Here is a 25,225-nt window from a genome sequence, read left to right on the forward strand (position 1 = left end):
TGGACAGAACAATTTTTCAAAGTACTACTCTCCTGAATGAAACAAATCTCTATGAATTCTTAGCAAAGGACAATGTATGTGAAGTCAGGCTTTTGCCGTGGAAACATATTTAGTTCTTGCTCGTGGGTTGTCTTACTTTCCTAGGGGAAGAGAGAGTGGAGTGGATGCTATTGGATACTGTAAAAGGGAAGCTCTGTCCACATCAGAGCCTCAAGAAAGTTTGCTTTCATTTCAGAACTTGACCAGCAGTTCCAGCTTATTAATTTCTTCAACCAATATTCAAAAACAAATAGTCTCTTCACAAATACAAAATCACAGTAATGTCTTTTTGCTTTCTTACTCAAGATACTTGTTTTGCTACTCATCTGGAAAGAAGATGGCCTTACAATTTGTGATTTTTTTCTATACTTTTTTTTTTCTTTTCTTGTTACCACTTACAAAATAGCAGCTAATCAGGTTGACATAGGCAAGAAGAGATTGTCCACACTGGAAGAATAACAGGAGGCCATGCATGTGGGTTAATTAGGCTGCACCTTTATTTCCTTTTAATAGCTGGGAGTATCCAGAAACAAATTGTACAGTGCAGGGAGGAGGGGTCAGCTCCCTGCTGTTCAAGACATAGGGGCGCCAAACCCCCTTCCGCAGCTCCCATAAGGAGTGTTTTCCTTCAAATCCTTTTCCAATCCCTATTACCTGATAACCATATCCCTTCCATACAGAGTTCCTGCATTGGATATCCGCCACAAGGAGCCATCAACAAAATGCTTGGCTGCCTCCCCCACTCCATCACCCCTCCAGATTCCCAAATATCCATAGATTCCGTCTTCCTTTTTTCCCTTTTAACAGAGGTGAACCATATTTGCATCCATTGTCCACTCCCAGGTTTCCAAAGAGTGTACAAGATGCATCAGCTGGTCCCATAACATGCCCTTCCTTATTGTGCCTTGCTCCTATGGCTCTACAGAGAGACTTATACTGCTTCTCAGGTTCAGTCCCTGTCCTGGGTAATACAGTTTAGGAGTAGCAGCAGATAGAGGCTCAGTCTTTTGTAAACAGGCTTTAAAGAACCATGCTATCAGTTGATCAGGCGTCAATTGTCCAGACAGTGGAGGAGTGAGCCTTCAGGAGACACTAGTGAACCAATACATTCACCTAACATTTTAATTTCTATCTGCTCATAGATCAGAGTGGAGAATTCAGTGTTTTCAATCCCTCTTTTCTTTCTCTGCCTTTCATTTTTTTCCCCTTCATAATTTATGTCCTGGCTTGTTTTTACAGTTTCAAGTCAGTGCAGGGATGCTGTTCATATTCTTGGCTTGCTGCACCTTCTCAACCTCTAGCTTTACCTAGATTAAGTCACTGGGACTTGGGAGATCTGAGTTCTGTTCCCAGTTGTACCAATACTTCCTATGTGACCTTGGACAACTTACTTCGTCTTTTTCCCAGTTCCCCATCTGTAAAGTGAGAATACTTCACTACCTCAAACAGATGTTGAGGATGAATTAATGGGCCTGAGATACTTATATATTATAGTGATGTAGTCCATAAAAAGAACCTAGCTACAGTTCAGTTTACCTGCCAAATCTAACAGGAGAAGAGCTCTGTGGAGCTCAAAAGCTTGTCTCTCTCACCAACAGAAGTTGGTCTCATAAGATATTACCTCATCTCTCTCAAGTCTAATAGAAGAGAGTTATGTAAACTGGACTGAAGAATTCTATTGTTTAGCTCCCCATAAATACCCATCCTACAGTCTTAAGTGGGTTGTGTCCTCAGAGCATATAATGTAACTGGGTACATACCATCAAATATTGATTGACTTTGCTATAAGCATATTATACTTGTGCACTGTGAGTTTCACAGGCCTCCTGTCCTATTCCAAGTGCAGGGTGTCTCAATAAAAGGTCTGCAGAACTCAATTTCTGGTGTATTGCAGACTTCAGACAGGCCTGCTGACCTTTAGAAAATGGTTGTATCTTTGTCAAGTACTTGCCAGCCAGAAAAATATAAAGCTCACAATAGTTGACTTGCTTTTGCACTGCTAACAGGATTAGAGATAAGCCTTTTTTGCTGGAGTAAGTAGTGCATCCAGAATCTTATGTTTTTGAATGTGGTGCCATTTTTAGTCTTTTTGGACTAAAACAACACTTCAAAGTGCTTGCATATTCAGCATATGTGTGTGACTGTAGCTAATTGAAAGTTGTACTTTTCAAAATACAGACTGATCTATGGGACCTTTGGGCACTAAAGAAATTAACATATATGTTTATCAGCAATGAAGTACTCACTAGAGTAAGACTTTTAAAATTTAGGACCAGCAGCCGTAGAAGCTTGCTTTCTGCATCTGGCTAGATCTGAACCTGTGTCATTGTTGTGATTCTTGTATTTACATTCTCCAGGACCTTGAGCCTAATAAGTAGTACAGGTTTTCAAACACCTACAAACATGAGTATCAACTTGCTATATCTTTTATCTTGGAGTCCGGAGATGCTATATAGAAAAGGATGTCTTCAGTGGGAGCTGGAAACAAATTAATGGCCTGTTTACATCTGCCTTTAAATGTAAAAGCATAATAGTTAATGAGAATTTCTCTGATAAACCAGTATTGCAATTTAGAACCTGATACTTTCTTTCTAGTCATAGAGTATTAAGACACACTGCAGTTATTTGTACCAGCCGATCTTTGAATGTTCGAGCTACTGTCTGCAGAAGTAATGCCCTTGAGGATGAAGGCAAAGGGGACAATATGCTGGTATTTGTGGATGTGGAAAATATCAATACTGTAAGTTTGTTTAGAAAAGGGGATTTTATTTTCTTCATACTCTTTTACCAAGCTTTACTCTCATGGCTGCATATCTGGATGTGTTTCTGTAAGTATATGCTTGGTCTGCTTATAGACAAGTTTCTCTTTAACATACTAATTAAGGCAAATTATTCTGCAAAACATATTTATTACAAACATGAAGTTCGAAACGTTCAATAAAATGCATTGAAACAATTTAGGACTCTTAACTACAAGTGGAATTTCACTAAATCAAAGTTCAGTTTAGACAAGTTCCACTGTAATTCCTCCCTCCCCCCAAATGTGCTTTAGGAACTGTGATAGGTGCCAATTTTTATTTGACTGGAGAGGGTGTGTATTGTAAGTTACATTTGAAGCATTCTTGATACCCGTCAGTTGCAAAGCATGGATAACTAGCTTTGAATGTCATAACTAAGCCTTTCATTCTATCACACAAGTTTTGTTGCTAACTGCAAATGAAAAAATGATTCAGTTCAACATTATGAACTTGGAATCTGAGTCTTTGACTCTTGCTTACACCTACTAGCCAAACTCTCAACCTGATAGATCCCCCTAACTGAAGTAATGGGTGCTGCTGGTACAGTAGCTTGGGATGATCTGTATAGCTGTGGTTCGCAATCTTTCCACACTACACCCAAAAACCCAAATGTACTTTCTTGTTACAAGCCAACGTTGAGAGACTGGGTCATGATAAGAAACAGCAGATGGTTTTTTGTGAGAGGCTGTGTCTTTGTAGGTTTAGTATATGGGCACTTGTAAGTGTGCTTCTCACTGGCCACATAGCATTTAACTCTTGTTCACTGTAACAGTGCTTCTGGTGCTGAGGAATTCTGACCTCAGTAGGCATCCTCAGCCTCAAATAAAACAATTTTAATTAGTGTTTTAGTTGCAACTGAATTGTGCAGAATGTTTTTATCATTCTGGGAAATGTTAAGAAAAACAGGAGTTTAGGCCACATTAAGTCTTGAAGTTGATTTAAAACATAGGTTTTGTGCTTCTGGCCCATGTGTTGTGGAATATTTACCGAAGTAATTTTAGACATAGAGATATGGATAAATCAAAGTGTCCTAGTGGGTGGAAAACTGGACTGAGAATTAGAAGGCCTGGGTTCTATTCAAACTCTGCTGCTGTCCTGCTGTGTGACACTTCACCTCTCTATGCCTCTGTTTCTCTTCCATCCGTCCTCTTGACTGATTATTTAATTTGAAGGCTCTTCAGGGCAGGGACTTTCTTGTTGTCTTCGTACAATGCCTAGCACAAAGGGACTCCAATCTGTTGTAGCCTCTGGATATACCTGTACAAATATTATGGATTAGGGCCTCCCCAAAGATGCCAGATGCCTCATATATTTTGAAATAGGGCTCTTCATTTCTAGAATAAAAATTTGCTCTTTTTGTCAGTTGGTTTAGATTGGCACAATTAACTTTCTCATTCTTATTTAGAGTGAAGCTGGGGTTAAAGAATTTCATATAGTACAAGTATCAAGTAACAGCAAGCACTGGAAGTTACAGAAAGCTGTAAATCTCTCTGAAGACAAAGGTTTGTATTTTTATCAGGTATAAGCTAGTCACTGTTCTGTTTGGCAAAGAACAGTTAATCTTATGAGAGAAGGCATCAAATTATACTGTTTAAATATACTTGTTTTCTCTTTTGTCTTTTTTAAATAAATTTCTTGTAATTCTGTTTTACCATTTTTAGAAACTAATTTGTCATTATCATTAAAAGACATTTCTGCTCTACCAATAAACTAAAAATCCATCTGTATATGGATAGTTCAACCAAGCTGTTTGGATTGGTTGACTAGCGGAGTTTACATCTCTGGTTCTGCCGATCTCCCTCTGCCTTGCTTCCTCTGTTATATTACATCTATTTATTTTTATAGCGGTAGAATGATACTTAACCTATTCGGTTATCTATTTCCTTTATGTATTTTTAATTTAATCTACTTCAGTTTACACAAATTTACTTTATCCATACCTGTAAAATTGGCTCTCTGCTTATTTGAACATGAGTCCAAACATCTGGGCTTCCTGTTGCACTAGAATTGATGACCAGAACAGTCAGACATTACTATGCTGTAATTGTTTCCTTTCCCATACCTGCTTCTCCTTTCTCTACTCTGACATTTCCTACTCTAAGTTAGAAGTAATAGGAGGTGCAAATGAAAGTCTTTCATTCACTGACTCATGGTATCGGTATACCAGATAATTATAGCAAGATGGATTCTTTGTATCTGTTAACTTGGATTCCATTTCTTATTTGCTAAGTAAATTCTATTATAGTTTTGGAGACAACTAACTTCTACAATATTGGTTCATGAGCGGATTCTAAATAGGTTTCAGAGTAACAGCCGTGTTAGTCTGTATTCGCAAAAAGAAAAGGAGTACTTGTGGCACCTTAGAGACTAACCAATTTATTTGAGCATGAGCTTTTGTGAGCTACCGCTCACTTCATCGGATTCTAAATAGTTAGTCTCCTATGTGCATCAGGCTTACAGATTGCAAAGACTGTGGTTTTGGGAGGTGCTCAGTTGCTGTGGTAGTGGAAACCATATAAGTATCTAGCTCAATGGGAAATGTTTTTTTTCAACATCTTTCTTTCAGATTATAAACTTGCCAGTAGAGAGAGAGGAAAGCTATGCTTTAAAGCAGTAAGATGCAAAAACTCTGGAGGTAGGTTCACTTAACTTTATTGGACGGTGGTTTTGGGTGGGATTTTCAAAAGTATTTGTGCCTTCCATGAAACTTAAGTGCTCATGGTGTGACTTTGCATGCAGATGAAGTGACACTTTCTCTCTTTGTCGTTTAGAAAATTACACATTTGCAGACATTGTCTTTGGAAATGAGCAGGTATGTAAATTGATACAACTTAATACTTTGTCAATATTAAATACCTGTCTTGTACATATGACCCAGTCACAGCCTTTATTACCCAAGAAATACCTCCGTACGTGGCATACAATTATCTTTTGCACTTCATGTTTGTGCTAGTATTTTAAAAACACAAATTCTTATCCCCTGAAGTCTTTCTCCTTGCTTCCTCAGGGTACATAGACAGAATAAACAATATGGATATAGACAATATGGGAGGCAGCATGATCCAATGGATAGGGTAGTGGATAATCTGAAGACCTAGGTTCTATTTCTGGCCCTGCCACTGCTTTGTGGCACTGAGCAGTTCACTTCACCTCTTTCCTTTCCCACCCTTTCTGTTTTTTCTGTTTAGATTGTAAGCAGTTCAGTACCTAGGATAGAGAAACCCTAATCTGTTGTGGCCTCTAGACGTTACTGTAATAGAAATAATAAAAATAACTATTACATTTGTTGATAGTTTTAAAAATTTGTTCTGCTCACATATGTGACTGTAAAAAGTATACTGGGGAGGGGGAGGGGGGTTTCCATGAGTGTTTCAGTGAATTCCAGATATGCTTGTTGTGTTGCAAGTAGATCTCTTCCCTAATTGCCAGTCCTGCAAACCCCACCTATGTCCAAAAAGTCGATCTGTATTTTTTGTCTTGTGCACTATCACTAATAATAAAGACTTTACAGTCAGATATACCTGTGCAACACAATCAGTGGGATTGTGTAGGTATATTTGAGGGCAGAGTTTGGAAGAATCCATATTCTTTCATAGTTATTGAATGCTTATAGCAGAGGGAGAGTGGAGCAGGGCAGGGGGAACTGTGAATAAAGTAGCCCTCTGACTCTGAATGCAAATGGAGAGTAGATTTGTTGAGTTAAAGGTGCTAGTTTTATGTATTTACAATATGGTATTGTCTGGATGATGATTGGGGCTTGCTATGTTAGGTTCAGTGCAGAGAAGGTAATGTCTGTCTTCAAAATCACTTTTCAGCATAGACTTATGCTTCAAATGTGACCACTGTGCCCAGATTTTTAAACAGTTGTGCCTTCTTACATTTTATTTTTTTTAACTAGCTTGTATACCTGACACTTCAAGTTGAGATTTCACTGATATTGCTTGTTAGATGCAAAATACCTTATGTGATTGTGTATAATATTGGTTTAATCTTACTTTAAATGCATAGTATATCTTATCCGTTCTGTGTCTGATTTTACTGAGCTAAGAGCGTATCTGATGCCTTCGGTCAAATTGATCATAGACGAGCCTGATTTGCTCCCATTGAAGTTGGTGGAGGTCTTGATGATGACTTCAGTAGAAACAAGATTGAACACTGATACAAAGCTTTAGGGTATCTTTGTGTCAAAACCAGTAAACAGTTCATGTTGAGCAAAGGGAATGGTTCATATTGAGACTTTATAGAACAGTATGTGTCTATAAAAAAAGATTTGTTTGACTTTGTACGTAGTTGAAAGGCAGCACATTCTATAGAAGTAACTGTAAATGTGACTTTTAAACTTCAAGATGAGAGCACTGGTAGACACAGTTATTCTTTTGTAGTTTCATATGAGCATCAGTGGGGAAACTCATAAAGCTCCTTTGCTTTTTTTCTTTACTTACTTATTATAATGCCATTTAGTAATTTTCTCTGCCCATCAGATAACACCCAGCTTAATCTGTATCACCTCATCCTGAAGTAGCAGTTTCTCTTGGTGTCTGCTTATTTAGCAGATCATCTTTGATTGCATCTGAACACAGATGAAACAAGATGCTGATTGTTATCTTGAAATAAGGGTTAGTCAGTTTCTCTGCATTTTTAATATTTTCAACAGAACTGTTTGTTTCATGGAACACTAAGATTTCTCTGTGAAAACATGCTGATATATTTGAAAGCTTTTTATCATAGAATCATAGAATATAAGGGTTGGAAGGGACCCCAGAAGGTCATCTAGTCCAACCCCCTGCTCGAAGCAGGACCAAGCAGGTTCCTATCCTCTTAGGAACGTGAGTTGGCTTGGTTTCATCTATAGCAAACTGTTCCAGTTCAATGGCATTTTTTGTAGATTTAAAATACTTAATCATAAGACTTTAAACTATTAAGACACTCTCTCGGTCTTTCACAATCAAAGAATGTAGGGTTTGCAGTGCATATACTGGAACAGAATTTTGTATCGTTGACTTGTCATTCACAGCAAGTAAAACACAAGCATCTAATTTTATTTACAATCTTAGATATCAGTTCAGCTATAATAAGTAAAAATTAAGTTAACATTTAGTCAGTACTCAATGTATAGATGAGCATTAGTGGAAGACAAGCATGTACACTTAAATTGTTGCTTTTTAGAAATTTGGCAAACTAATGCTACCATCCCAGGTATACTAGAAAGGAAAATGAGTTCAGAACTGGCCAAGATACAGATTCTGCATCACCACTAAGCTTTGTACAGTTCCACGTGATGTTATGTGAACTAACTTACATATTTACCATAGGATCATAAACTTCATCTTATGGTCAATACCCTCTGCCACAAACTGTGCTAAGGATGGGATCTGGAGGTACATAAAGCTGGGTGCTTGGTGAAGGCTGTAGGTGGGTGCTGGGTAGGAGCTGTCTGGGGGAGAACTTACTTATAACTGTAGCACCTAGGAACTCTAGTCATGGACCAGAACTCCATTGTGCTAGGTGGTTCACAGACAGTCCCTGCCCATGAAAGTTTACAATCTGAGTATATAACAAGAGACAACAGAAGGTTATAGACAAATAGATGGAGTACAAGGAAACAATGAGATAATATTGTCAATGACAGTGGTCTGAGTACACTAGCATTCTAACTATTGTCAAGTTTTTGTTAGTGTATCATGGCAAGGGGAAGGTTTTTTCCAGGAGGGATTTGAAGGAGGATAATGAGGTAGCTTTGCATATGTTTATGGGAATTATCTCGCAAGCATGAGGGGGAGTATGGGAGAAACATGAAGGTGCTTATTTAAAAATTTAGCAAATGGATGATTGGCATCATGGTCCAACTGAAGGTGGGAGTTGACCTTGATTGTGAATGAGATATGATACGTAGAGTGGGGATAGGTTGTGTAGAGCTTTAAAATTGAAGACAAGCAGCTGCTGGATGCAATAGAGAAAGGGGGAGCCAGTGGAGGGATGCAAAGAGAGGGGTGACATGAACAAAGGAACATGCAAGGAAAATGGTCTTTGCAGAAGCATTGAATGGATATCATTGGGGCAAGATTGCACTTGTCCAGGCCAGAGAACAGGGTGTTGCAGTAATTGAGATGTGAAATGAGACCCTGGATAGGGATTTTAGCTGGATGATGGAGAGGAAAGGCATGTCTTAAGTCTTATTTCTCAAGCCTTATGCAGAAAGAATCAGCAAGAGTTAGCCATAATGTGGAAGTCAGGTCCTAGAGAGAGGTCAGAGCCAAAGGTGAGGCAAGATTACATACCTGAGTGATGAGCAGAATTTTTGGGCTAGGGGAGAGGACAACTGGAGATGGTTGTTCAGGCTGGGGAGTTAGTGGGGGAGTTTTGTGACTCTGCGTGGGGGATAGCTTGTGGGAGAAGACAGGGACAGCTGGGAGTGTGGGGAAATTTAAGGGGGAAAATGTGAATGAGAGGGATTTGATGGGGAGTAGTTGGGGAGAGGGGTATCTGGGAGGTAGCTGGGGAGGGGCTCTGTTGGAGGATTTCAGAGCCTGGTGGATGAAAGTGTCTGATAAGCTATCTTGATGCTGGCTGGGGAAGGGGAGCCTGGGACCAGTTTGGGATCCCAATAATTTTCTATCACTGCTTTGTTATACCCTTCCAGGCTACTCTCCTCCCTCCCCCCATTAAAATCCATTGGAGGAGGGGGGGAAGGAGGCCACAAGGCAGAGGCTACTTACTCAACAGGTACTATAGTGGCTTCTTTTGGCCATGAGCCACAATTGCAACTTGCTTGTGCAATCTAGCTCACTGCACAGGTCCATGGCACTTTGTAGCCTTGATGTTGGTGGTATGAATTGTACTGATTGAACTTGTTGGTAAGGAATTTATGAAAATACAGATATCGTGGGATATTTTCACAATCAGAAAAACACAAAATTGCTTTTAGCTAAGTGTCTGTGGAAGACAATAGATCTTAATCTGAATGAATTGGTCCAAGTCATTACTTTTTAAAAGGGCATCAATTCCAACATTTTTGTATTCTACATTTTTTTTTTTGAGCCTCAAATTCCTAATGATTGGGTTTGCTCCACATTGCTCAGCATAGCAGACCCGATCAGTGGCTGAAGATTTTAACTGTTTGTTCTTGCTGGTCATGCCAATTCCATGTGGACTTCAGCTCTCTTCTGTGTTTGAGACATAGCAGGCCATGTGTTCAGGTTCCTTTGTATTTACTTCAATGGCTGAAAGGCTCATGAGACAGGGCCAAAAATGCCCCAAATGCAAAGCCTTGCTAATTTCCCCCCATTTTAGCATTGATCTGCTCAGTATGCAGGAATCTAAGGTTCTCTGAAAGGTGGCTTTTCTGTCACATTCTCCTGTGCCTGCCTTGCTATCATGCACCAAATGTGTGTCTATATAAAATTCAGGAGACTGACCGTTCCCACTGTGCCTTATCTCACCATGAACTTGGGTGGCTGAGTGGCAATAGAATTGCAGGTTCATCTCATCACGACAGTGGAGTAGGGGGACCAGGAGGTATAAGCAGCAGTAAGATAGCCCCTCTGATATTTACTCAATTGTTAGTGTATCTTGCCCATCATTGGCACGGGTTTAAATGGCAGTCTTTAGTCCAGGCTTTCAGATATATGAATACAAATACTAGTTAAGTGTAAAAATCCTGGGCAGTTTCATATAGTAAGGCCCACAAAAATGTCAGGGCAGTATTTCTTCTGTGTGTGTTTCAAATTTAATAGAGTCCTTGTGTCTCATCAGTCTCCCTTGTAGGAAAACTTTCTAGAAACACAGTTCTCCCATAAAAACAACGAGGAGTCCGGTGGCACCTTAAAGACCAACGCATTTGTTTGGGCATAAGCTTTCGTGGGTAAAACACCCACTTCTTCAGATGCATGGAGTGAAAATTACAGATGTGGGCATTATTATACTGACACATAGACTATTACTTCCCCAAGCCCAGGGTTGATCATTCCTCTCCCATGGTCTGAGGAATCTGCCAATACACAACAGCTAACAGCGTTGCACAAGATAATATAGTTTGGACATTTTGACAGACCTCTGAAGGGTGGGGATGAAGGAGTAGGAAGACGCACCAAATATTGCCACCACCTCCTTGTCCAGTCTTCTCCCAAGGACAGACTCCTCAACGGCTACTTTATTCTGTGAGATTTGGTTGAAAAAGTTCTGGAGTAAGTGATGGATCGTAGTGATATCTTTTTTTTTTTTTTTTTTTTCTGTCCTCCAACTTCATATTCCCCTCATAATGACCTAGACCAGGGTTTTGGCCACTGCCTCTGTCAAAGTTCAAGCCTCAATTTGGGTATAGTTAAGGGCAATGAAAGAGGCTTTCTTGGTTAAATTGATTGGGCCTGCAAAATGAAAATGAAATGAGGTGTTATTACCCCATGTATAGACTTTGCAGCCTTAATATTTTAATGGCTTTTTGGTTTTTTAAGTTTGCTATTTTATACACACAGGAAGTTGTATCCTAATTTCATGCTGGGAACCATAGTATTGCTATCATCAAGAGCTCAAAAATTAGTCTGGCCTGGGAAAAAAAAAAAAAAAAAAAAAGAGAGAAAATCATGAGACCCAATTTTTTTGGTTTTCTTTGCTTCTGGTTTCTAAGCTTTCAGTGTGTACTCAGGACACAATTTCAAACTCTTCTCTGACCGTGAGGACTAATTTTTTTTTTTTTAAATGAAAGTTGAAATTTTTATATAGTCAGGACTGCAGGATTGGGAAGCCTCCAGGAAAACATCAAATGCAACACTTGAACCATATTGATGCCCTCGAGAGTCATCAGCAGGGCTGGAACCTTTAGCACTACAGCACAGGGCTCTCTCTCTTGGGCAATGAAGTAACAAATAGCAGTAGTTAGTCTTCCTCTGCATCAGTGTTTCTCAACCTTTTTGACCGGCTTGCTGCCTTTCTAAACTGTGTCATGGAGATCCAAGAACCGGTCACTGAGAAACACTACTCGATATGGACCAGCCACTAGAGAGGGATGAAACAGATTTTACCAGTGGGTTTCACAGTGGTTTGCAGATAACAGTATAATGCTGGGACCCCAGAATCCTGGATTCAGTTCAAGGTTTGAGAGGGATGTGTTGTCCAGTGGCTACAAACCCTTTGTCTCCTTTCCCAGTCTTTCTCCTAACCTCTCTGCATGCCAGTCAGGCTACTTTTCTTCTCTGGGCTGTTTGGGTCCCGAAGTGATGGCACTGAGAGCACAGGAGTGTCTCTGGTCTCAGTGCTGATGTCTGGCCCCCAAGAAACAACTGCAGTGTCCTGCTGCCCAGACATTGAGCCTGCACATTCATTCTGTGGGGGTGATGTGTGTATAGTCTAGTCACCACATAGAAGATCTGTTGGAATGGCGCATGTTCATTGCTGATCAAATCTTTGGAGAAATTACCTGCCAAACTCTAACAAACCTCTAATAAGCATGAGTGAACTGTGATATTCAGGCTTATAACTTGGCCAGATTTCTCTGGGGATTGCAAACAGCACATCCTTTTCAAAAATCGTGTTTTGCTCCAAATCATAGGCGTGCTAGAGCTTCCTATAAAAATGACTGAAATAATGTAATAAGAGTAAAATATGGGTATGCACTACAACAAAAGAGGTGTTCTTAATTCTGGTTAGCTAACTAGAGTTGGTTAACTTGAGGTAAAAGCCTAGTTAAGATAGGGCAGTTGTAATGTTTACATGAGTTAGCAGGTAGTTAAAGCCTGTTGGGGAGTCCCAAACCATGATCAGTTCAATAGGGCAGGCTATCATTTGGAACAGTAGACCCTCGGTTCCCCCTTGGTCATGGGATAGAACTGGACTATCTCCATTCCTCTCTTCTACACTGGCTTATTTAGAGCTGGTATGGAGTTAACTTCTGTGGCACAGAAGATTTGCAAAAGCCCATATGCATGATTATTTTGCTTACCAGGGAGTTAGTGCTGAGAAGCTCTACAACAGAGGAAATTCCACCTTCATAGACTAAACTTGAATCAGTTTATTACATGTACTGAAAGCAAAATGTGGTGTTTTCTTACAGATAATCAGTTCAGCTAGTCCGTGTGCAGACTTTTTTTTCCGAAGCTTATCCTCTGAATTAAAAAGAACACACACACAATCAAATATGTTTCAAGGAGCTGTGAAACAGTCATTTGATGAGGCAGTCAGATTGATACAAAAATGTAGTAAGGTGGATTTGAATATTGTTGTTCTCTGGAAGGTATGTATGGTCTGTTCTCAATTATCCATATAGTAGCTTGATTATGAAACATGATTAGTAGAAAATAAGAGCAAATGAGATTTTGTTTATATCTAATGTAATGTTCTTGAGATGTACTCCTAATTTGCAGACAAATGTTAGCTTTTGTTTTCATTAAACTTTAGTTTGTCTGAAAACAGGAAATTAAGTTAATTGAAACCAAGGTTGGTTGGTTGGAAACCAAGGTTGGTTTCACTACTGAAAATTATTACTATAATAAAGCCATTTTTTGAAACATGTCTAGATTTAAATGTGATTGGCTTAATACTTGAGAGATTCTGTCCCCTCCATATGTGCCTATGTTTCCTCAGGGTGAATGAGGCTTGCTTTTTGAAAGATAGTAAATCAAGTTCTGACCTCTTTGAACCTTATGCAGCCAGAGTCTTTATCTCTCTGGACACACAGGTAGACTCTCCCACACTTTGCTCACATTCTTAGAGGGTTTATTTGAAGTAATGCTCCCACTCACTTTTTAAAGGGGTGGCTTTAATTACCAAGTATAAACACTAAAAATGTATCAACATAACAAATTACACTAAATCTAAATACTATGTTTGGCAATATAAAATTCCAACATTTGTTCGGGAGTCTGCATGCTAACTTTTATATATTTTTTTTCACTTCCACGAAGCACCAGACTTTTCCACTTCAGTTATGGAAGAAATTGTTGAGGGTGAAAGCCTGCTGTTTTCCTAAATTGACTGGCCCATACATGCAAGACATGTTAGACAGCAGTAGAACACTGCTGGATTCCTGCTTTAGGGTTTCTCTTCCTGGCTCTGGGGGCAGATTGTGGTTACAAACAGTATAGCTAAATGTAACAATGCCCCCATTTGGGATTGTCTGCAGGGACTGAACCTGACATCTCTACCATTTGAGCTACAAAATCATGACCTGTTAGTATAGAATAGGGTGACCAGATATCCCGATATTATAGGGACAGTCCCGATTTTTGGGGGCTTTTTCTTGTATAGGCACCTATTATCCTCCACCCCCGTCCCAATTTTTTACACTTGCTATCTGGTCACCCTAGTATAGAAGCAATAGCAGAGCCATAAAATCCTTTATATGGCTTAGCTATTTACAGATAACGCAGAGTCCACTCACTGTTAGTGTGTAACACAGCACCTTTTTTAAGAGTGTAGTTTTTGAAAGACAAAATAAATGGGACTTGGCTTCATTATATTAGAGACCTGAGGTCTAGATCCAGCTCTGTCTCAAGTGAGCTTCTGCAAACTGTTACCTCCCTCTACAGTGGGGGAATAAGTGTCCCTTCCAAGGTAGACGCAAGAGACTGTGATTCATAATGAGAGTTGTGAAGAGTTCCTATAGAGGGAGTTGGCAACACTAAAGAAGTGTTGAATCTTGTAACTGCTGACATGCAGTGGTGTTCCAAATGAAGAGTAATTGCAAAAACAGTAAGATTCAAAATTCCCTTTATTTGAAATGAAATAAGTGACTTCCCCTGAAGTTCACAATGCGTTCATCTAGGATCTGACTTCAGTGGGAGTCTTGCTTTCTGAGGCTGCAGAATAGGACCTTGGTAAACACAGTGGAAAATACGGGTTCCTCCCACCCATGATAGCAGCTTAGAAGCTGCCAGGAGACTTCCATAAAATCTCCCTTAAAATATGCTGCAATGTTAACTAAGCACTGACTCGGTAATCTTTAGTAGTGTTGAAATAATTCTAAAAATATACCACAATGCTAGAATGGAGCAAAACTGATTTTAAATAAGTGTATCTACAATGTATCCTAAGATTTTACATAGTTCACCTGAGATTTTGTTTAAAATGAATTTTATTGTTAATTATTTTTGTGAAATACACTGCATACCCACTCTTCACAGTTCCTTGAATTAGAAACATTAAGGCAACGCAGAGGACTGTTCTAGATGGGATTTATTAATTAGCTGCTTAGCTTTCTACTGCAAAGTAATTGCACTTTATTGGAAGATGAAGTGGTTCCTTTATTCATAATTTTGTAAATCTGTTGGTAAAGATTATGGTGTACTTTGGAATATTTCTAAATAAAAGGTGGTATAAATGCAAGGTAGTCATCACTTCTAAAGTTTGTATCATAAAAGAGAATAACACTTTTGAGGTTTGCAGCAAATTAAGAAATATTAAATGTCTGTTATCTTTGTATTTAGGCGTATGTTGTGGAAGACAACAAGCAGCTTATTTTAGAAGGCCAGCATCATATTCTTCTTCACACAGTAGGGAAGGAGGCTTATTCCTTTCCTCAAAAGCAGGTAATCCTAATACTTTTTTGTATTAAAAACTGCTTGCTTTACAAAAGCCTTTATAAAGTGTTTGGTATGTTTCCAAAATGTGTGTATCTAAATAAGTTAATGAAATTACCTTGTAAAGGCTTCTGTAGTAGTAATTTTGTAAAGCTCTTGTAAGTATACATCTTGTAAGTTAAAAGGAATCTGCTAATTTTAGACTAATTTCAGCAACATACTTTCAAGTCTTAACTGACACAACTATAAAAACAAAACTTTCAGTGGAAAACGTAAATACATCTAAGGTCTTAGAGCAGTGGTTGTTAACCTAGTTACCATTTTGGGCCACATATGCAGCTCTCGGTGTTATGCGGGCCACATCCACACTATATTATATACTACCTGTGTGGCCCTGAGAATGTTTACATGGACCACAGTGGTGTGCTGATTGGACCACAAGTGGCCTGCAGACCACAGGCTGAGAACCACTCTCTTAGAGGTTTTCTGCTGGTGCCGTGTAACATATGAAATGTTGAAGGGAGTTAACGTGTAATATTGGCTAGGTGTTTTTAACATATAAAAGTGTAAGCAACAGAAGTGATTGTTTGACAAAGACATGAATAAAATTTTAATTTTAGATACTGTTGTATGGCATAGTTCCTAATTATACTTTTGATATAAGCACTGAGGATTCTCTAAATACATGTTTTACATACTAGATCTGAATAATGTCTTGGAAGTTTCAGAGTAACAGCCGTGTTAGTCTGTATTCGCAAAAAAGAAAAGGAGTACTCTAAGGTGCCACAAGGACTACTCTAAGGTGCCACAAGTACTCCTTTTCGTCTTGGAAGTTGTTAGTGTACTTCAGTGATCTGCTGATAATGGGAACGTCAAGTATATGGAAGAGTGTCGTTGAATGCGCAAGCTTTTTAAACCTAATTAAACAATCATAGGATATTCAGACAAATCTATTAAGAGCTAAAGTTCAGTGTTTTAACACTTACTGGCTTTACTTAATTTTTAGTAGTGTTAATTACTGGACCTCAAAATGGTTAACTTAATTTCATGTTAAAGGAAAAAAGGCAGTAAGCCCATGACCCATGTAGATGAGATGTAACTGCATAATTGCCTTAAACAAATTACTTCCTTGAGTTTTGTTGCAGGACTAAAATCAAACTGGATGAAAAAAGTTCAGAGCTCTTAATACAATATTGTATTAAGAGGCAATAGAGAAGTCAGCGTGTTAGTATAAGAAAGGTACCTGGTAATATAATAGTAGTGAAACTTGGGTGAGTTCCCTCTGACACAAAAAAGACCCAATCAACTTGGGTTAAAATAAATAAATAAAATAAGTTGCTTCCAAAATAAGGACTTTGAGTTTTGATGCACTAAGGGATTAAATAAAAATGCTTGAATCTCTTTTATTCTGATGTATTCTGTGCACTAGTGTAGCTTTCCCTATAAAACTTATAAGTTATAAAAATAAATAGAATTATCAGAGGAAATAACTAGAGAAACTGACAAACTGAATTGAGAGATCGATCAGTTAAATTTTAAAATATCTGTTCTCACTGATATCACAAAAACAGCTATAGAAGAAAATGAATAATTTGGGTCTGCAACAAAGTGGTGAATATATGAGTATGTGCAGCAGTGTATGTGCAGCATTGGTAATTACAAGAATTAGTAGTGTACAAAACTGTATTAACTCAGTGTAATACTGAACACATGAATAGTCCAATGTATTTGTGAATGTGAAGAAGAATTTAAAACGAGTAATGTGCAAGGTAAAGGTAGGTGAGTCTCAGTAACTAAAAGTTAAGTAACACTATCCTGCCTATTTTTGTTTACATGTTAGCTATCTTAATTTTGTTTTCCCCTAAATCTGTATTTATGTATTTCCTGTGAGCCCCCTTCTGCAAAAACGTATAGCAAACTTGACTATATTTATACTGTTAGCTTGCCAGGACAAGAGCTAATTTTTTTTCTGATTGCATCTGAAAGCAGATATGGTTATGTATCTAGATCAGTCGTTCCCAAACTTGTTCTGCTGCTTGTGCAGGTAAAGCCCCGGCCGGGCTGGGCTGGTTTGTTTACCTGCCGCGTCTGCGGTTTTTGTGGATTACAGCTCCCAGTGGCCAGGGTTTGCTGCTCCAGGCCGAGGGACGTACTGGCCGCTGCTTCCAGCAGCTCCCATTGGCCTGGAGCAGTGTACCGCAGCCAGTGGGGGCCGCGATCGGCCGAACCTGCGGACGTGGCAGGTAAACAAACCAGCCTGGCCCAGCAGGGGCTTTCCCCGGCACAAGCGGCAGAACAAGTTCGGGAACCCTGGTCTAGGTATTTACATATCCCCTGTCAGTGCAGCATCTGAAGATGTAATGAATTTGTCCTCACAACCCTTCTGTGGGATGTATTAACTCCATTTTATAGATGAGAAAATGAGGCACAGAGTAAGTGGCTTGCCTTGTGTCTCGTAGCAAGTCTGTGACAGATGTGGAAGTTGAACCCACGTCTCCCTAGGTTCCTGTCCAGTACCTCCCCTATAAGAGCATCTTTCCTCTGTGGTATCCAAATGCCATTTATGCTTAAGAGGAGCAAGCTTCCGAGTTCTTAACCATTTTGGTACGAATGGTTGTATTTTTGTCATTAGTGTCTGGTAACCGGTCAGTACTTTTAAAAAAGCTATTTATGTAAATATTTCACTATTTTATCTAAAATTGTACACATTATAAAGCCTTTTGTTCTTGTGTAATCCTCATATCATGAAACTGGCTTATACAATGGATTTTGTGACTACTAAAAAAAGAAACCTCTGCCATGCTGAAAAGTAGCTTTGTTTTGAGAAATGGCTGAACCATTTTTACTGAAACTAACCCCCCCAAAAATTCAGCCCTAAGCAGACACCTGGCATGGAAAACTTTGTCAAATTTAAGCTGTTTTGACTTAAGTTAGCAACTGAAACCAATGGCTTACAAGTGTTGGGCAACCTTAACTATTGGCCTCACTGTCTGTAACTGAACAGAAGAGATTACAAGGTGGAATCATGCTGCTCAGGGAGAAATTGTTCAGCCATTTTTTTTCAATTACCAAATGCTTCTAAACTGAGAACATATAATTGCCTTTCCAGCAGTTGCCAGCAGGTGATTATCATCCACAACTGACTGAACCATAGCAATTTTCAAGGAGACTGTAAAACCAAGATGCTGACAACATGGAGTCCATAATAATTCCAGCAGAACTGTTTAAAAAAAAACTTAGTGTAATCCTGGACCTAATCAAATTCCAGTATGAATAATTGCATATTACCAGACTGATTAAATTGCACTTTCAACATCAAATGGATACATTTCCTTCCCTAAACTTTTGGCCATGAAATTAGGAATTCTAAATCACTCTTTGCTATCCTAGCTAGCACAAGAGTAATATCATATGCTTCATAGCATAGCTTGTTCCCTGTGGAAATCAGAAAGATTTTTCCCCTTATATGTATGGTATTATACCACTGTCTATATATGCATTATGAGGAGATGGAGTTTTCACTTTCATATTCTACATTAGGTTTTGGTTACTGTTGGATGCAGAATATTGGACTAGATTGGTCAGCTATCTGTTTTGGCACATCTTAGTCTTAATATTTTGTTCTAATAAGTTATAAATAGAAATTATAACTGACAGTGCTGCTACATCCATGTGCTCTGACGCATCTAATGTTGCTAAGCAACATTGCTTTTTAAAAACTTGATTCATGTGCAGTAGTGTAGTAGTGTCTTTAATGAACAGACAATTTGAATCTGTTTATCCCCTTGGCTTCCCCCCCTCCTAGTCTACACATGAGAAACTGCTCTTGAGATAAAATTAGAATCAAAGAATGCCAAATGTAGCTTACTCCTTTGAGCAGCACAAAAAAGAGAGACGGGGGTGGGGAAAAAAAGGAAACTAGGCCAGGTGTGACTGAGTTCTTTAAGAACTAAGTGGTACAATACAGTTTCTAGCAAAAATATGAAGCAGAAATTAGAAATAGGAATTTATGAATATAAACTGAGGATTGGGTTTTTATTTATAAAACGGAATCAATTCAAGCAAACTAATAATACAGCCGAACATTTGAATAGAGATGTTACTGTAAAAGCTGTCTGGCCTACAAAATTACAAGCTTTGGCAATAAACCTACCATTTAAATACATATACATATTGTGACAGGGTTGGGCCAGATGGCTACAGGAGAGTGACAGAAGGAAGATATATTAGCCCCAGTTTAAGTAGGTCTGTTTTCCCTGGGTACGGTAACAGGGAAGGTTCCAGAACAATCAGGAACTTTTTGGAAACAATTAAGGCAGACAGGCTGATTAGAACATCTGCAGCCAATCAAGAAGCTGCTAGAATCAATTAAGGCAGGCTAATCAGGGCACCTGGGTTTAAAAAGGAGCTCACTTCCGTTTGTGGTGTGTGCGAGGAACTGGGAGCAAGAGGCGCAAGAAGCTGTGATGAGAAGGCATACTACTGGAAGACTGAGAAGTACAAGCATTATCAGACATCAGGAGGAAGGTCCTGTGGTGAGAATAAAGAAGGTGTTGGGAGGAGGCCATGGGGAAGTAGCCCAGGGAGTTGTAGCTGTCACGCAGCTGTTACAGGAGCCACTGTAGACAGCTGCAATCTACAGGGCCCTGGGCTGGAACCCGGAGTAGAGGGTGGGCCCGGGTTCCCCCCAAATCCTCCATCCCCCCAACTCCTACTTGATACCAGAGGAGTTGAACTGGACTGTGGGTTCCACCAGAGGGGAAGGTCTCTGGCCTGTTCCCAGACCCACTAGGTGGATCAGCAGAGACTGTGGGAAATTGTTCTTCCTTTTCCCCATGTTGTCTTGTGATGAAGCTAACTGAGTGAACGGCAGATTTGAGCCACGAAAGTGGCCAAACTGAGGGCTGCCGTGAACCTCTGAGGTGAGCAAATCCGCCAATAAGCGCAGGATCCACTAAGGCAGAGGAGGAACGAACACACACACACTCTCTCTCTCTGTATATGTATATGTATATATATTTTAAATATATAAAATAATTTTTAAAAGGATGTTCATGCTCTACTGTTGGCTTAGATATTCTAGTACTAAACCAGCTATGTCCATTAATATGTAAAATTTGTGGACAAAGGTCCATCTATGAAAGTACTCATTATAGGATAGGAATTACTGCAATTCAGTGAAAATTAGTTAGGTATTTGTAAGAACTTTCCTTGCCACTGCCTCTAACACTGCTATACTGAAGCTCTTTTTTTAACACTTGGAGTCTTACCTGTCATCTTCATCTGCAGTGACCAATTAGCTTTAGCTAGCCAAAGCTCAAAATGTGACTATTCCCAAGCTATAATTGCCTTGGCTCACTTCAGTTTTCAACAGCCTCAATCTCCTCCCCCTTTGTTTCCCAACCTACAGTAACCTGAAATCCTTTACTTTTTAATTTTCCACATTCAACTTCAGCCACTTCTCCATATTATAATATTCCTTACTGTTTGTCAAAGCATTTTTCTCTTGATCACATGGATAGAAATTCAGGCTAAAGGAATCTCAAGGCAAGAAAATAAGACTGGAAGGAGATTGGGCTGGATAATGTTGCAATTTTAATTAAAAGTAGGGCTGTCAATTGTAGCTAATTCAAAACAAATTAACTTGATTAAAAAATTACTTTTAATCACACAGTTAATATAATACCAATTTAAATTTATTAGATATATTTTTGAATGTTTTTCTACGTTTTCAAATATATTGATTTCAATTACAACACAGAATAAAGTGTACAGTGCTCACTTCATATTATTTTTATTACAAACGTTTTCACTACAAAAAAGATAAAAAATATTTTTCAATTCACCTCAATTAAATAATGCAGTCTTGTTTTGTGAAAGTGCAACTTACAAAAAAAATCTACATTTCTAACATAACTGTACTCAAAACAATGTAAAACTTTAGCACATACAAGTCCACTTAGTCCTACTTCTTGTTCAGCCAATTGCTAATACAAACAGATTTGTTTACATTTACGGGAGCTGCCCACTTCTTATTTACAATGTCACCTGAAAGTGAGAATAGGTGTTCATGTGGCACTTTTGTAGCTGGCATTGCAAGATATTTACGTGCCAGATATGCTCAACATTCGTACGCCCCTTCATGCTTTTGCCACCATTCCAGAAGACATGCTTCCATGCTGATGTCTGGTTCTGCACGATAACGATCCAAAGGTTTAGTGTTTCAAGCCTCTGCCATACACTTGAATACCGGTAGTATCTCAGACTGTGGCCTTGCCTAGGCTTGGTTTTAAAGTTGTGGTTTTTAGCTCTGCACTAGGCTTTAATTCTGCCAGTTGGCACAAGTTAAAGGTAGTGTTCCTTATATATAGTAAAAAGAAAATAAATTGGTTAGTCTCTAAGTTGCCACAAGTACTCCTTTTCTTTTTGCGAATACAGACTAACACAGCTGTTACTCTGAAACTTATCTATAGTAGACTCTTAAAATGTGCCAGCACGTGTTAGCTAACACATGCTAATATCACACCTTTAAATCCAAGTCTGTACAAGACCAAAGACTGGGTTGGAGCAATTTGGTTTAGAGAAGAGAACCTTGGGGCAAAAACTGGTAGTTGTGAAGTGACTATTTGTAAGTTCTCAGAGGGAGGAGGTAGCTTGTGCCAGTGAAGCTTCATATATGGAATAGGAAATTGGAGGATAAAATTGGGTATCGATAGGTTATTCAGGCTAAACATAATTTATAAGAAAGTGGGATGTTACAAATAGATCAATACTTTTGGTTCACATCATGAGTCTCTATGGAAAGAACGCAGGAGATCTTCCCCCTCTAGTACCCATTTCGAGACAAATACTTTGAGGTTGTCACTTTTATATTGTGGGTATTAGTATACTCTTATACCAGTTTTTATTAGAGGGTTCTTTTACAGCATGATCACACCAGCAAAATGGGTTCCTCTGACTTTAGTTTTTAATAGTTTAAAAAAATGTGCTTTTCAGAGCCCAATCGCTCTCATAATCTTGCACTGAAGCCATACAGCTGAATTTGACACCCCAGTCCTGTCTGTGTTGTTTACTCTTCCAGCTAAATAATGTAAAAAGTATTAATTTTAAATTAGGTTTGAGCAAAGTATACAATGCAGTCTTGTATAACATCTTTTACATAGCCTTAATTTCAAAATGATTAGGAATTGGTATGAATGGTACTTAAAGTTAACACAGGAGAGCAAACAAGTAGGCAAAGGGCGGGGGGGGGGGAGGGAATAGCGTTAATCTGAGGTTTGAAACGAGAGCTCACTGATTCTAATTAGATTCTCCCGATATTTCCAATTTCTCCACATCCCTTTATTTTTGTTCTCACTGGCACTTCACACCACTTAAAATCTGGGATTTTTCCATTTCTCTCTAGCTCTTGCTTCCTCTGTCCTTACTCAGTTGGTTCAGGAGCCTTCTCTTTGCAGCTCTTGCTGCCTTCCTATTTATCTCAATCTTTCAAACTCAGCTAAGAGCATGTATTTTTCTCCTTGGAACTGCATGAGACTTGTGTAAAATTATATTAAGTATTCTTTTTGCTAAATACATCAGTTAATTTTAAAACCAAGTATTTTTAACATTATCCGGAAAAGATGTAAAAAGCACATAAACATTGTCAAGTGACTGGGAGGAGTTGCCATTGAATCTGTGGACTTGAAGGTGCCCAACACCTCTTGAGATCACGTTCATTGTACAAAAACTTCAAACTGATTTTAAACAGTTGAAGGTGAATGTGCTTTTAAAAAAGCTTTTACCTCCTTTTGGCACCCATCTTGTTGAAAAGCAGCACCTTTTGACACTTACTTGGGAGACCTTTACAAGTCTACTAAGTCTGCTTTAATACTGGCTTAACAATTTAAATTTAGTTTGAACACACTAATTCTTAGACTTTGTATAAACCAATATTAATGCAGGATGGAGATTCTAGTGTGGTTACAAAAAACATTCTAAAACCACGTTGAAGAAACCAGCATAAGGTACATGATCATAGTAGTACAGGTGATGGTAAGCTCATTTGAAATACAAGCAACAGAGATCAGGTATTATGTAAAGATATTTGCTTTTTCTCATTTAAGTTAAAAATGTGTTATAACTAATTCAGTTAATCTATGAAGTTGAATGGTAACAATGTTTCCAATAAAAAGAACAGAAGGACTTGTGGCACCTTAGAGACTAACAAATTTATTTGAGCATAAGCTTTTGTGAGCTACAGCTCACTTCATCGGATGCATTCAGTGGAAAATACAGTGGGGAGATTTATATACACAGAGAACATGAAACAATGGGTGTTACCATACACACTGTAAGGAGAGTGATCAGGTAAGGTGAGCTATTACCAGCAGGAGAGCGGGGTGGGGGGGGGGGCTTTTATAGTGCTCAAGGTGGGCCATTTCCAGCAGTTGACAAGAACTTCTGAGGAACAGCGGGGGGTGGGAATAAACTTGGGGAAATAGTTTTACTTTGTGTAATGACCCATCCACTCCCAGTCCCTATTCAAGCCCAAATTAATGGTGTTAAGTTTGCAAATGACTTGTAGCTCTGCAGTTTCTCTGAAGTCTGTTTTTGAAGGTTTTTTGTTGAAGGATGGCAACTTTTAAAATCTGTTATTCAATGTCCAGGGAGATTGAAGTGTTCTCCTACTGGCTTTTGTATGTTACCATGCCTGATGTCTGATTTGTGTCCATTTATTCTTTTACATAGAGACTGGCTGGTTTGGCCAATGTACAAGGCAGAGTGGCATTGCTGGCACATGATGGCATATATCACATTAGTAGACGTGCAAGTGAATGAGCCCCTGATGGTGTGGCTGATGTGGTTGGGTCCTCTGATGGTGTCGCTAGAGTAGATATGGGGACAGAGTAGGCAACGGAGTTTGTTACAGGGATTGGTTCCTGCGTTAGTGTTTCTGTGGTGTGGTGTGTAGTTGCTGGTGAGTATTTGCTTCAGATTGGGGGGCTGTCTGTAAGTGAGGATTGGCCTGCCTTCCAAGATCTGTGAGAGTGAGGGAATGTTTTCTAGGATAGGTTGTAGATCATTGATGATGTGCTGGAGAGGTTTTAGCTGGGGCTGTACGTGACGGCCAGTGGTGTTCTGTTATTTTCCTTGTTGGGCCTGTCCTGCAGTAGGTGACTTCTGGGTAGTCTTCTGGCTCTGTCAGTCTTTCCTCGCTTCCCCAGGTGGGCATTGTAGTTTTAAGAATTCTTGATAAAGATCTTGTAGGTTTTTGTCTCTGTCTGAGGGATTGGAGCGAATGCGGTTGTATCTTCGGGCTTGTCTGTAGACAGTGGATTGTGTGATATGTCCTGCATGGAAGCTGGAGGCATGTAGGTAAGTATAGCAGTCAGTAGGTTTCCGGTATACGGTGGTGTTTGTGACCATCACTTATTTGCACTGTAGTGTCCAGGAAGTGGATCTCTTGTGTGGACTGGTCCAGGCTGAGGTTGATGGTGGGGTGGAAATTGTTGAAATCCAGGTGTCCTCCTTCCTGTGGGTCCATGTGATGAAGATGTAGTGCAAGTAGAGGAGGGACACTAGGGGACGAGAGCTGAGGAAGCGTTGTTCTAAGTCAGCCATAAAAATGTTGGCATACTGTGGGGCCATGCGGGTACCCATGTGCCAGTATATTTATGCCTGTATCTGTAATTTTCACTCCATGCATCTGAAGAAGTGTGGTTTTTTTACCCACAAAAGCTTATGCCCAAATAAATCTGGTAGTCTTTAAGGTGCCATCGGTCTCCTCGTTATTGATATTAGTGGAATTCTATTTAAATTTGTTCCTGAGAACAGAGATCTCTTTTGCTTACAAGTTGACAGTTGTATGACAATTGAAGCCTTGTTTGTCCCAAGATA

The 25,225-nt window shown here is 39.2% G+C and overlaps 1 protein-coding gene across 12 annotated transcripts in view; it reads left to right on the forward strand.

Moving 5' to 3' along the window:
* TRAPPC8 (trafficking protein particle complex subunit 8) overlaps positions 1-25,225 on the forward strand; it is a 114,508-nt gene that overhangs the window by 80,674 nt on the left and 8,609 nt on the right. For 11 of the 12 annotated variants that reach the window (XM_048840532.2, XM_048840533.2, XM_048840535.2 and 8 more), the window contains 6 exons: positions 2,635-2,779; positions 4,243-4,339; positions 5,404-5,472; positions 5,609-5,649; positions 12,883-13,062; positions 15,254-15,355. In XM_048840532.2, coding sequence (XP_048696489.1) covers positions 2,635-2,779; positions 4,243-4,339; positions 5,404-5,472; positions 5,609-5,649; positions 12,883-13,062; positions 15,254-15,355 — 634 coding nt within the window. The remainder of the gene's footprint in view (positions 1-2,634; positions 2,780-4,242; positions 4,340-5,403; positions 5,473-5,608; positions 5,650-12,882; positions 13,063-15,253; positions 15,356-25,225) is intronic. The other variant, XM_048840541.2, reaches the window with a different exon arrangement.

Source organism: Caretta caretta, chromosome 2 (assembly GCF_965140235.1).
Source record: "Caretta caretta isolate rCarCar2 chromosome 2, rCarCar1.hap1, whole genome shotgun sequence".
NCBI classification, from domain to species: domain Eukaryota; kingdom Metazoa; phylum Chordata; order Testudines; family Cheloniidae; genus Caretta; species Caretta caretta.